Source organism: Crocodylus porosus, unplaced genomic scaffold, assembly GCF_001723895.1.
Source record: "Crocodylus porosus isolate Cpor-Errol unplaced genomic scaffold, CroPor_comp1, whole genome shotgun sequence".
Classification (NCBI taxonomy): Eukaryota; Metazoa; Chordata; order Crocodylia; family Crocodylidae; genus Crocodylus; species Crocodylus porosus.
Genome location: NW_017728951.1, coordinates 173930 through 188230, shown reverse-complemented (window position 1 = coordinate 188230; position 14301 = coordinate 173930). Strand labels below are relative to the sequence as shown.

General features: G+C 41.1%; 1 protein-coding gene across 1 annotated transcript in view; it reads left to right on the top strand.

Annotated features, from left to right (window-relative positions):
* The window catches only part of LOC109323877 (opsin-VA-like), a 14820-nt gene extending 7546 nt beyond the window's left edge, over nt 1-7274 (top strand). The window contains exons 4-5 of the mRNA XM_019555539.1: nt 3930-4169; nt 7044-7274. Of these exons, the coding sequence (XP_019411084.1) occupies nt 3930-4169; nt 7044-7274 (471 nt within the window). The remainder of the gene's footprint in view (nt 1-3929; nt 4170-7043) is intronic.
* The last annotated feature ends 7027 nt before the right edge of the window (nt 7275-14301 follow it).

Sequence of the window (14301 nt, the reverse complement as noted above, 5' to 3'; positions counted from 1 at the left end):
TGGTGCTGGCTCCTACCCTGGGGGTCGTTAAGAGGAGGCTAGATGTACACCTTGCTGGGGTTGTTTGACCCCAGTACTCTTTCCTGCCATGGCAGGGGGTCGGACTTGATCTGCTCAGGTCCCTTCCAACCCTAGAAACTATGGAACTATGAAACCACTGCTTTAGATGAATGTACATGAAAATATGTACACTTTTCTTGGAAAGTCTTACACATGATGATATGATATAGCATAACACTGCAAAATTCTTGTTTTCTGAACTTAATCCTGTCATGACTCAAAGCAGGGCTTTAAACTATTCTATTAAACTAAAAATAACTGATAATATAATCACTGCAATTGCTGAAAAAACATTTTAAAAAATTAAACACTGAAAAAAACTCAATCCTGCAGAAAGCTAAGGTCATTAGCATTTTTTCCACTCCCCATAGTTTGTATTATACATTGTTTTTAATGCATAGCAACTGCGTGTAAGCTCGGTATGTGTGTCTGTGTAATTCTGTTGGGAACACAGAACACAAACAATAATGAGTTTGCTTTTAAAAGCTTTTCTGATTACAGTTTTTTATCATGCACAAATATATGCCCACACAATTCAAATAAAACTATCACAACTGATTTTTCTGAGAAATCATACATCTTAAACAGCCATATAAAACAGGAATTGACCAAAATAGAAACCAATAACCAGAATTCCTAGGTCCTTCTAACAATCTAAGGTGAGCAGCAATGTAGGAACTTAAGTAACTCCATTTTTTTCCAGCATTAATACTATTTTTCAGTTCCTCTCCTAAAATATTATTAACAATTAAACATATTTAATGTTCCTGTCTAGAAGTGGTTGCCTCTATGAGGACATGGAGAAAGTGATTCCTATACAAGTAGAGGGATTTGAGATTCTTTCATTCCAAAAGAGATAATGATATGTTATGAACTCTTTGGGGCGAATGGATCATCTTTTTTGTTATATTTGTATAACCCACTAGCACCATAATCCTAGGTCCAGGGATGGGGCTCCTAGGTGGTAACACTTCAATATTATTATTGTCATTGAAGATATATTGCAAGAACTCTTCGTTCCTATAGTCTTCCTCAATTTGTTTCTATAAAACAGATATATTTTCTAAAAAAAGAAATTATTGTCACTGTTTTTGCTAACTGTGAGATTCCAGATTCACTACACTCCCAAGGCTTTTCAACTTTATGGCTAAATTATTTGGTTCCAGAGCTTGGATAATACTGCAGTGCCCCTTTATTAAGGAAAGTATATTATATTGCTGCTATAAAGCAATCAACTTCAGGTATTTATTTATTAAAAAGATAATACAAATAAAACAATCTCATTTATTTGATAATTAAGAAACTCTAACTCATTACTACTAAATCTAGAGCAACACAATCAAACCAGATGGAAACATACAATACAAAACTTAAAAGTTAAACCATCCTCCACTGGAAGCATGTGGATGCTTTTGAAAATTACCTGGGATGTTCCTAAAAGCGTAAATACCTTTCAAAAACTGACTTGGAATGCCTAAAGAACAGACAATTGAGCTGAATCTACTTTGCCATGTACCAACATTTTTTTTCCTTAGGGAAATCCAACCTGCTCGCTGTTTGGTCTTTTTAGTCCTCCGTTTCTTAATGAAGCTGAAATTCTTTCATTTATTATTGATCTAGATCCAGGAGTTCTAACACCACGTAAAGCTAGCACACATCTCATATTAATTATTTAACAACTCACAGTTTCATAAAGTACACTGTAATAGACAGAACAAGCAATTAAATGAGACTGCCCAGAGAATATGTATGTACCATGACATGCTAATCACTCAAGCTAATTTTATTTCATATTTCTCAGACCACACATTACTAAATATCCCTGTATGTCTGATCTTAAACAAATTAAAGCTGTCCAAGTGATCTTCATAGGAAGAGGACTCCTTCCATAATACCAGGAGTGCTCCCTTAATCCTTATAAATACTAGTTCATGGCTATTCTTCTCTTATGAAGCCCCAGAAAGCCTGATCCACACTAGTGCTCTAATGATCACCTATTGCACATGTAAAGTACAGCTACAATTAAGGTAAGGTCTTGTAACATTAATACAGAACATCTGTTTGTAAAGGCATTCCGAAAAATCAGCACTATGTGCATATCTGACATCTGATTTACCAAAACCTCCTTTTTAGGTACAGGCTAAACCAATGTAGGAATAATCTGGTGTAAGTGTGTACATGCTAAATTGCTTTGGTTTAATTCTATCTGCTTAGTGTCCCATGTCTAATTAAACAGTGCAACGTCAGCAGTGGCCAAGTGATGAAAAATCAGGTTTGGAGAAGACTGCAATTTCTGAAGCTAGTGAAAGAACTCATATGGACAAGTGTCTTAAAACTGGTGACACTGTGGGGTGAGGGGAACTGCATTTTTTGTATTTGTCACGTAATTGTGTTGGCAATTGTATTTTGCTGCCAACTGATAAAGGGGAGAAAAAAGAGCTGCTCAAAAGGACGCAAGATGTGAAGCAGGCAGATTTTTTGCCTCCAGCAACTTTGCTAAGAATGTGCTCAAGTTGGATAATTTTGCATGACAAGGCCCATTTTTAACATACTTTGAGACATATCTTCAGCCTCCTTTCCTTTTTTGTGTCCTTCTGACAAGGTATTTAGCAGAACACAGATTCGTTGGAAACTGACAGGGCCATGCCATGAGCACTTCTGCTACGGCCTATATCTTCAGCTGATAAAATTTGATGTAGCTCTGGGGAAGCCAATGGAGTCCTACTGATTTACATCATCTGAGGAGTCAACCCTCTTTCTGCTTCATACCTTTAGATTAGCTACTTTTATGGAGGCAACAGACCATTTTTGGCTATTTGAACTTATGGTAGAAGGGTTCTATTGAGCTTCATAAAATTATGACACTGAGTTCTAAATGGAAGGTAAGATTCTGCTCATCTTGTTCATGATGATAGAACAAGGCACAACTGTCTCAAGCTTCAGTAAGGGAAGTTTAGGTTAGATATTAGGAAGAATTTGCTCACTAGGAAGCTAATAAAACACTGGAACAGGTTACCCAGAAAGATGGTGGAATCTCCCTCCTTGGAGGTTTTTAAGACGCAGATAGACAAAGCCTTGGCTGAAATGATCTAGATGAGGATAGTCCTGCTTTGAGCAGGGGGTAGGGGGAGTTGATGATCTCCTGAGGTCCCTTCCAACCCTAATTTTCTATGCTTCTATGTGTAGTCGGACTCAAGTTATTAGCAATTACATACATTACAAATATATTTTTCAATGAGACTATATTTAAGAGTGTTCTATGCTGCAGTCAGGAATTATTACTGCATCAAGTGTAGACATACTTCAACTGGCCTTCACCTAGCCCAGTGGTGTCAAAGATGCAGTCTACAGGTCAGATACAGCCTGTAGACTCCCATCATACAGCTTATCACTACCCTTTGGTCTCCAGTTGATTCATATGCTGCATATGACATCTGCTCCAGCTCATCTGGGACCATGCCATATGCAGTGCCTATTGGGCTGGCCCACAGGGCTGACTTAATGCCATTCATCTGGGCCATGGTCCAGTCCTGTGCCACTCTGATCTAGTAGGTTTGGACACTAGTAACAGTGAAGTTGTGGAAGCATGGGCTTCCATATGGGCTGCAGAAGCCTAGCTAGAACCCTGGGTACTGACTGAAGCCATGTTTATCTCTGCTGGCACATAGCAAAATTATGTAGTAATTCACATCATTGTTGAGGAAGCTTCCCACTTTATGACTGAATAACAGTGGTCTCTCTGCCTTCAACAACAAAAGTTCTGTTGCGATGGCAAATTCTTACAGTCATCTCATGAGGTTTACTGGTATGAGTCTTTGCCTATTTTCTAGCAAGCTTTCTGGAATCTCTCTCTCTCTTTTCTTCCTAAGGTGTCAGATACTCAAGGCAGATTGGGGACTACCAGGAAACCTGAGCGACAAGTCACTAGAATGGTTGTTATAATGATACTTGGATATCTAGTTTGCTGGTCTCCATATGCAGCCTTTTCCATTCTTGTTACTGCATGCCCTTCCATGGAGTTGGATCCTTGTCTGGCAGCTATGCCAGCTTTCTTTGCCAAGACAGCTACTGTTTACAATCCAATTATTTATGTCTTTATGAACAAACAGGTACTGTATGGCTTTAACTCATTGTCTTATACTTTGTCTTACTTCCAAGTGAATGATATTGTTTACTCAATAATTCATTATTTTCTTTTACCGACATGTAAATCTATAGGCTGTGGAATGTAACAGACTCCAATTTTAGGGATAATGGATAGTTACTTTCTATGCAGTGGAACAATACCTAGCAGAACAGGGGCCTGAGATGACTACCCTCTGAGCTCTACTACGATATAAATTGCAGATCTTTTAATGTGATGAAGTATGTTTAACAAAGTCATTAGTCAGAGGCATATTTAAATGCTAAATAATAATTATTATCAGAAGTTCTAGAAGTTAGAATAGGAAAATAGACCCAAAGAGATGAGAACCATTCTCTCTCTGGAAGATGTGCATGACAATTCAGCTTTGAAGACTTCTAGAGGCTGCAACATTGGTGTGTATGTGATGTGTATTTGGAGGAGGCAGTATTGGTGTATGCTGAATTTTGAGGAGAGAAACGTGTTTTTGGTTGTATATATTAGGAGGGGGAAAATTATGTGTGCTGCTGTAAGAGACATTTTTGGGGTGGAATTAGTATATCAGCAGTGTAACTAGTGTGGGAGGTAACCACAGCACCAGCCCCAAATTCTGGCCTCATGAGGGTATGTCGCAGAGCACACAGGTGCCCTGCACTTGAGAGCAGAAATAGCTCGGGAGAGACCCCTAGCAGCGAGGTGGGGGGAAGCCCAGCTGCTAGTTACCAGGGCAGCCAGTCACAGGTGCTGGTTGCTAGGACAACCGCTGGGGAGCCAGCTGACAGGAAGGGCAGGGCCTGGCCCATATAAACCCCAGGCGTGAGGCCAGTTCCCTGCTGGCGGCCAAGGGAGCTGGCGCTGGCGCTGGCCAGTGCAGACAGAGGGGAGAAGCCTGACTGCATGAGCAGCCACTGACTGCTGCTACAGGTGGGAGCATTACCCGGTAGGAACTGAATATTGTTTTGGCAGGACGATTTAGGTTTTTATGTTATAGCCCAGGGGCTTTGTGTTTTGTGTCCGCTGTTTACCTGGAGGACTGGGTAGGGCTATTAAGGGTTGGAGCCCTCATAGGGGCTCCATGGCAGCATGGGGGCCCCGGCACCAGAAAGGGCATGGCATTTTGGGTGCACTGACCCCAGGGCGTGGGACAGCGAGAACCCCCAGAGTGAGGGGGGCTGGGAGAAGCCTCAGAGCAGAAAGGGTCAGAGAGAAACCCCAGTGAGAGAGGGAGAGTGAGGGGGGGCAGTGAAAAGCCCCAGGGCAAGGGGGCAGCTGGAAGCCCAGAGAAAAGGTGGTAGGAAGCCTCACCAGGAGGGGGCAGCAGAGCACCAGGAAGGTTCAGGGCAAGACAGGGTGGCGGAAGCCCAGGGAAGTCATGAGGAGGGCCAAATTACAGCAAGGTCCAGGTTAAAACTACATCAGTAGCACCTGCGAGGCTTGGGCTGCGATGTAGGGGAGGAAAAAGGAGCCACAGATAGTGCCCCCTGGCCACTGGGGCAAATAACACAGGCAGCCTTCCACTAATTACATCAATTAATTAATCAATTAAGAACAAGGCATAGCAGACGAATAAGCAGGCGGTTGGCCCATAACAGGAGGGAGGATTCGCCAATAGAGAGGCTCCAGTAGAGCTACTCCTGTCACAGGGAACAAAATAGCCACCACCACCACTGCTCTCCTGGCTGACGTGCTACCAATGGCAACACAAATGCAGTCACTGCCTGGGGTGCAGAACTGCCTTAGAGGCATCAAGAGCTGAGGGAGGACTGATTAGGACAAGAAACCTGACTGACGGGTGTCTGTTCTGGTAACGCATTTAGTATAATAAGCTGAATGGAAAGGAATGGTTTATGGGCTGTACAGTAGCCAGCAGAAACATTAAACAGACTGGGGGCATGTCTACAGGCACAATTAATGCAAAGCAATAAACTCCGGCACTTACCGCATCAGAGTTCAGTGGTCCCAGGTGCACCATTTGAACATGCATCTAGGACCGCAGCACATTCATCTGGGTTGGAGTAGCCCTGGCTGGTAGGGAACTACTCTGACCTGGCTCTGTGTGCTGTGGAGGAGCTGGCTGGGGCATGAATTCATGAGGATGCTCTATGGGGCTAGCTGGCAGGCAGCCCCGGCACTGAAGCACCCTCATACTCCAGCCAACTGGTCATCATCTACACCTGCACTGCTGCAAACCACAAAACTCTGTAGCAGGATAGTCCTTGTATTTATGGAGGAGCTAATTGGGCAGCTCTGCAGTAAATGTCTTGTGTAGATGTGCTCTGGGTGCTGCAAATTATTAAAAAGAAAACGTACTTGAAATGAACATTGTAGTCAGCTGGGGTACTGAAATAGCAGCTAATTCATTTATTCCCATGATTCTACATCTCATGGATGAGGGTCACCCTCCTTATGTCCTACAGCTTGAGTGCTTTTGGCTTTTAGGGCAGCACAGAAGTACAGTGTTGCTATGCTCAGCTCACATGTGTAAATAAACTGTTTTCCTGCACCCAGAAGTTACCAGACAAAAGCAAACTGGAGAAATTACAAACGTCATTGGTCAATTCCACATTGAGGGTTCTAAGGAATTGTTAGTAACATGACTGAAGGGAAAATGATGTTTAAAAAGTATGATTTCTCACTGTCTCTGTCCCTCTGGGGGGTTGCTGGGGTTTTTTTGCACCAGAGTAATTGTTGCATCAGTTGTAAAAACAAACATTCAGTGGTGATGACAGCTATCCCCACACATTCCCAGCTCTGAGATGCTCCCAGCTAAGAGGTTTTAGCCAAAATACAAACTGCTTCACAGAGATACTTTAAGCGCTATAATACATTTTGACTTATCTTTTCTATTTTAAAATTCTAGTTCAGGCGGTGTTTGATTCAGATGTTCAAATGCAGTGACATCGAGATCACAGAGTCCAACCTGAACCCAATTTCGGAGAGAGGAGTTCTGACCCAGGACAAACGAGGTGGTGAGATGTCCACAATAGCAGCTCAGATCACCATTTCAAACAGAAGAAGTGGGGATGAGCAGAGCAACTGCCGTCCTTTCGCTCAGTTGACAGTTTCAGAAAACAAAGTTCATCCAATGTAAGCAGGACCTTTGAAGATGCTCAGTGATGCAACATTATAAAATATTCCTTTGGTATCAGGTGTTCATACAAAATGTTGTCATTGAGAATACTGAGGCTCAGCAGAAACTTCTTCCTGGAGTTGCCGATAGAAACAGTTTAGCTTCATAGCAGTAGAGTAGGTCTCATTTTCTGAGTGAGAAGTATCAGCCTTTTGAGTGGCAGTAGAATGCCCAGTTATTAATTGATTATCATCATCCCTAGTGTTTCTGACAGGCCTGCTTGCAGGAATCACTTTAGGAGACTTCAGCGAAAATAGGCTGGGACCTGATGCACTAACAAGAAAGCAGGACCTTAGTGCATGGGCACACACAACTAAGTTAGTGCAAAGTAAGCTGTGATGTTATGTTATAGTACATCAGCTATTCCTTAGGAACTGCCTGTGCTCTTACATCATAAATTCAAGGCAGCCCACCCACTTCCACTGAGGTGCAAGCTATCTCACATTTACTGTGGAGTAAAAGAAGGCACGTTGGACAGTCACAATGGGGTAGCTGATGCTCTCTAGCCTCCACCCTACTTTACCTGTGGTAACTTATTTATCTCTCCATACCTTCGACTGGGCCTCAGCACAATTGGCACATGGTTTCAAGTTAGTAAAGATAAAGGACTTAGCAGGCACATCTACACATGTGATTAATGTGCATGAATAAACGCTGGAGCTTACTGCACTGGAGTTCTTTGTTCCAGGGCCTGCTGCTTGAATGTGTGCCTAGAGCAAAACAACTCTGGAACATATTGCTCTGGAGTTCATTTATGCACAGCAAATGAAGCCCAGTTGAAGGAAGCCAGGCTGGCAGGAGACCTGGGGGGTCAGCCTACCAGCCCAGGGCTGCTCTGATCGGCCTCCATGTGCTGCAGAGCAGCTAGTTGGGGCACAAGCATGCTTCAGTGTGGGAGCTACCCCCTGGCTGGCCCCACACTGAAACACCCTGTGCCCCAGCCAGCCGGGGTAGCGTCAACTGCTGTGCATGAAAAAACTCCGCAGCAGGGTAGCACTTATACTTGTTTACAAGTACTACCCTGTTGTGGAGTTTATTAGTCTTGTGCACCCTAATAGGGGCCCATGAAATAAGGGTACATGTGTAGATGTAAAATAGGGGTGGCCTAATAGATGCACATGTGGAGACACCAAGACATTTACTGGGCAGTTAATTAGTCAACTGCATGACAAATGTCTGTGTAGACATGCCCAGAATGTAATTGACTCAAGCTCAAACAGACAGGGCTATGAATCCTGCCAGTAACAATAATAATAAAAACAGAGCCTTTACTCACGCCTGATCAGTGGTAGGGACCAGCCACAAAACTCTCTGGAGATTCCCAGGCATTCTTTCAGTTAAATAAAGCACATCAAGGAGATGTACCAACACCCTTCAGATCCATCCTGATCACACAAGAGTCTCCTGAAGACAGAGAGGGGGATTTGCTTGAGGGACTTGACTTGACAGCAATGCTGATTCTAGCAGAGTAAGGCAGACCAGGGCTGTGACAAGTGTTACTTTCCTTCTTGCCCAAACCCAATACTTTGAAACCAGCTTTCACAGGAAGAATAGGATTGGCAGCTGGGCCACCTCCTGTACAGATTAGCTTTGTGAAGAGTTTGGCATCACCCAGATAAAGGGCCTGCTGCTGTTTCAGTTTCTTTGTAAATGTCTATAAATCAATCTCTGGAAGAGGAGGTGATTATGATTATACAAACTAGGGGACTGAGAAAACTTTGGGACCTCTTGGGCAGACCTCCATCTATATTCCCAAAATGAAATCTTGCCTTAAGCAATCCCTAAATTGAGATATGCCCCTTAAGGCAGCATGACCAGCAAAGTCAGATCCTAGCTTGGAGCTGCGTCTCTGCCCCTGATTAGCTGTTGGGTCTACATTGCCTTTCACCTTCAATTCCAGATCTTAAAGACTTGGTTTTGATTAGTCTCTTATCAGTCCCCCATATTTTCAGTGTAACATTGTATTCATGGCCAAAAACTAGAATGGTCCATAGAATTCTAGCTAGGATATCACAGCTAGGAACTGCACTATAAATACAGTTTCCATAAACAAGAACAAAAGATACCTTTGACTTTTACATGTCAGATACTTAAATTATTCACCAATAATGCAGCAATAATGTCTGCTTCATCTTAACAGGTTTCTTTCTCATACACATGCGTTAAAATTTGCATATTTTAGTTTTTATATAATCTTCAAGTACAATGTATTACATATTATTAAGATCAGGCACAATAGGTTTTTAATTCTGTATTTATTCTGTTTTAACTAAATGCAACTAAAGTCAAATTAGGAAGCAGAAATCAGCAGTACTGGTATCAGTAAAGTGTACTAATGTGGAAACCCATTACTTTTGGTTCAGATTCTTATAAAATCTTACTATACTGCATCCACATAAGCCAAACACTGTACTTGTGATTGCAATGCCAACTTGATAACAAAACTAGTCTTTCACAACTATAATTTTCATTTTTAAGTCTTGTTTTAATTTGAAGCAAGTAAGTAAAATTCCTTCACAGTAAATACATAAATAAATGTTATTACTTTCAGATTTTTCCTTTCCTTTTTCTCTTTACAACATTATGCAGTATTGTTACATCATAACTTAATGTTACCATGAAAAGGAATGGGTCTGTGTGGGGTACCATCACCTTTAACACAGTGGGAATTGAACCAGGAACTTTCAGCACCCAAAACTTGAGTCTTACCTGCTTGAGTAAAGAACCAGACTTTCAGAACTGAAAACATGAGTATTCATAACTTTGGAGTTAGGTCCTATTAGCACATCATCTGTGGACTGGGGGCGTACAGCATACACTAAGTAGTTGATTACAGTGATTTTTTAAAAAATTATTTTACAGTTTAAATACTAGTATGAACACACTGTGTAAACAGGAACATTATGTATTAACATTGGTGTGGTATGTAAGACACAAAAAGTAATTATTCAACTCAACTCTGCTGTGTGCTGATCAAGCCTTAGCTAAATACTATGTCTAGTTTTGAGCAACACACTCTAAGGAAGACATGGATAAATGAATAGACAAAAGAAGAGCAAGAAGAATATGTAGAGGTTTAGAAAATATTGAATGAGTAAAGGTTGGTGGAATTGGGTTAATTTACAGCAGAAAAGAGAAAATGTGAGGAGAGGGCAGTTGTAGTAGGCTGACAATGCATAAAAGATTGTTAGATAGGAGGGCTGTAATCACCTGTTCTACATGACCACAGCGGGAAGGAAAAAAATCTCATCAGCTTTATTTGCAGTGAAGGAGATCTACATTACATACAAGGAAAACTTTCTAAGGGTTAGGAACTGGAACAGGCTACCTAGGACTTTGTGGAATCTCCCCTGCTTGCTGTTTCTCAGAACAGGTTAGAAAAACAGCTATTCGAGATGTTCTAGGAATATTTGATCCTGCCGTAGTACAAGGAGTTGGAACAGATGGTATCTAGTCCCTAACTATGCTACATTTCTATGATTTTTACTGAATAATTAATTTCCTACCCAAAGCTCTTTTACCTGGAATATCTATTACCTGCAAAAATGCACACTAGGTAGCTCGAATTACTAACATAGTCAAACAGTGAGGAAATCCATCGTCTCCCCATCATCCTTCTCTCTTCACCTCCGTCTTATTGAAACTTTTTAGTTGTGGTGGACTTGTAATTTCTGTTTCAAATAGTTTCTACAAAACTAACAGTATGTGGTGGGTGCCCTCTAGTGGTGAATTAAACATCTAGCAGAACATACTGCATGCATCCTGCTGGATTACTATGTAAGTCTGTTCTATGTACAATGTGCGTCTGGGGTTTTACTTTTTGTTAAATGTTTCTTGATTAATGGCCTAAAAGCTACCTCAGCCACTCGTGTTTGGTGATACTACACAGGTGTTTCCAAGGGCAAAATTAGGCTTACTAGTTGTAGTTGTATTCCTAGAGGACCCTTCTCTAAACCCAAACAAAAAGAAACTAAAATATGCAGAAAAATATCAAAGAAGCTTTGTCTGCATAAACATTTATATTAATACTTTTTGTGTAATTAAAAACATCATTAAAATATAGGAAGATGGAAAATTTACAACTAGAAAGGACTACTTATTTCTGAGCAGTCTGTCTAATACAATCAGGGTCGCACCTGATGGAACCAGATCCTGTATCATCTATTGCCAATGCTCTTTGTTTTTTATCCAGCTCAAGAAAACCGTGGTGCTCTGGAGCATGTGCTTCTTTTTTCCTGGGACTCTTACTCATTATACAAGGGGGAAAAACAAAACAAAACAAATATCTCTTTTGGCAAAAATTCTGAGTGAGAAAAAGGAATTCAGGTTCCACTAGTCACAGTTTTCAGCAGGTCCCCAACCTATCACTTACTCACACTATACTAGGCGAGAAATTTACCTCTTTTCAGGGTCCCCAGTTAGGCATAGATGGATGGGCCCTAGCTATTTTCCTGTGCCAGGAAGAGCACAGGAGCCTTAGCTATGTTGGGGACTCAAAAACAGTCCCTGACTGCTGCTATTGCAGCCACTGTCACATCATGATCTGTCCACACCAGATGTTGCTTGTGCAGTAGCAGAATGATGTCTGTGCACCCAGCTGCTGCTGCAAGAGCAACACCATTGGGCTGCTTTTGCTGCCAGACTGCAGTCTCTGCCGAGGTGGAGGGCAATTCTGGAGCCTGTTTCCTAAGTGCCGTACTCACCTATTCCTAGTTATGCTACTACCAGATTGCATCTGGCTTCATAGCGCCACATGAGCACACATCTCCTTTTGTTTCAGAATAGGTACTGAAGACTTTCCCCTTCAAGCCATGGTATTCATTAGTTTGTAAAAGCCTAGAGCAGATTCTAGTCCTTGTTCTGTGCCCTTGCTTAGTTTGTAGCTAAGATCAGAGATACTAATGCGACAAGAACAGATATTTTTTGCATTGCAGGGATATTTGGGAGGTAGGTTTGTGCTGTGTTTTGGGGGAAGGAAGGGTTTTTATCCTATTTATGAAAGACAGTGCTGAATAGTATGCCCTCATGACAGCCTGTGAGCTTAGCTCTACCTCCCTTGGGCAGCAGAGTTTGGCATGACAGACAGACTTCCAGGAGTTGTGGGGGGAGGATGAGAAGCCTCTTGGGGTGCTGGAGAACCAAGCCTCACCCTGTGTAACTGTAGAGGCTTTACAAATGACGCTAGAAATCATTGCACTGCTGAAAAGTTACTGTTGGACAGAACTGACAAACTGTTGTAGGATCACCATGTTTTTGTCCCAAAATCAAGAGATGGAACAAAAACACAGTGTCAGCTTTTTATGAAAAAAACTCATGGTTTTTGGTGACAGATACATTTTTGATTTCTTAAGGAGAACTGACTTCTGAGTTTTACTTGCTTTAGGTTGGTAGTGCTTCAGGCTACTGAGAGAAAGTATTTAGAAATTTTTGGTAAAATATACATAAGGGGATTCTGTTACTGGGGATTCAGACCCTAATTATGTATAACTTCTGCCATCAGCTAATACTTTGTTGAGGGTCCTATAGCCTTTGTCTTGGATCTTGTAGTCCTTGTTTCCCCTTGTTAACTTACAGACTGAAAATGTCTTATTTACATTCTATTATAATCATGTGGCCATTTCAGCTGTTATTGTCAAGTTCACTGAAAGCAGGGAAACTGAAAATCTTGGAAGAAAACCCATGACTTTCACTCTAAAAGGAGTACATGGAACTCTCATCAGTGCCAGATGCCTCTGAATGAATGTTCTTAATTCTACTAGGACTTCTCACGTGCTCCATCATTTTTACCCCAAATAAATTCTTCACAGACAACATTTCTTACCTTAAGCTCTCTAGAGTTCAGAGCACATCCATCTGTACTTTAAACACACTGTTGGCCATAGTCCAAATAAAAAAACCAGTACATTTATAAATATGGTCTTACCACAAATAATAGTGGGTGATCATTTTTATTTCTAAACTACTCAGACTTAGCTACTATGTTAACTTACAGTATGGGCATAAAACCATTTTTGAAAAGCTCTCTCTTCTTTAACTAATGTGAAAAAGTGGTGATTATTTAGTGCTTTCACCAGTCTGGGAAAATAAATGGGAAAAAAGTTTATATTGTTAAAACCTACATCTGATTGTATTGCAGTACATTTTCTACATTATGTTGTACTGAAGTTGTAGATGGCATCATTTGGTAAACAGTTCAATTCTGACAGCCTGGTACAGCCACCTGCTGAAATAAGATGCATCAGATGCATCTGATGAAGTAAGCTGCTGCTTATGAAAGGTTATGCACCTCTGATTTAGTACAAATCTACCCTGCCTTCTGTTTGACTTCAGAATAACACAGATAACTACAGCTCTGTCTGCTCCATTTGAAGTCATCATAATGGACACAATATGAAAATTCAGGGTTTGTCAACACCAGAGATTTTAACTGATGCAGCTGCATCATTGTTAGGCCACGAATAATGGCTATAATTGGGTGCTCATGTAGGCAAGATTGTAGGGTGAGTGATCACAAGAGTAATTTCTTTCTTTGTGAGTTCTAAAAGGGGAAAAAAATCAGGCAGTATTGATCACTGCATGATTCAGACCTCTGATCTGGAGGTGAAAGGCTCTGTAGTTAATTGCCAGTCCTCTTTGCCTTTTAAATTTACTGACAAGATATAAAAAAGTCACTTACAGAATTTTACAAGCTAATTTGTTAAGTAGGGAGAGTTTTGTACATTTGTAACACATGGTACAGTCATTCTTAACTCAACAGGGCTAAATTTTACCAGAAGTTCATCTTTTAAAATCTCATAGTTGCTCAGGTTTAAAATCCAGATTCTATCATCACCTCTACATTTTTTTTCTGGGCAGGATCACAAAAGGAAGCTTTTCTAATTTTAGGTGAGGCACAACTTTTTGCATAAAATTTCATCCTAAAAAGGTTATGAAAAAATAATGTAATTTCAGCCTTTCAAAAAGGTGGAAACTTCACAAAATGCCGTAA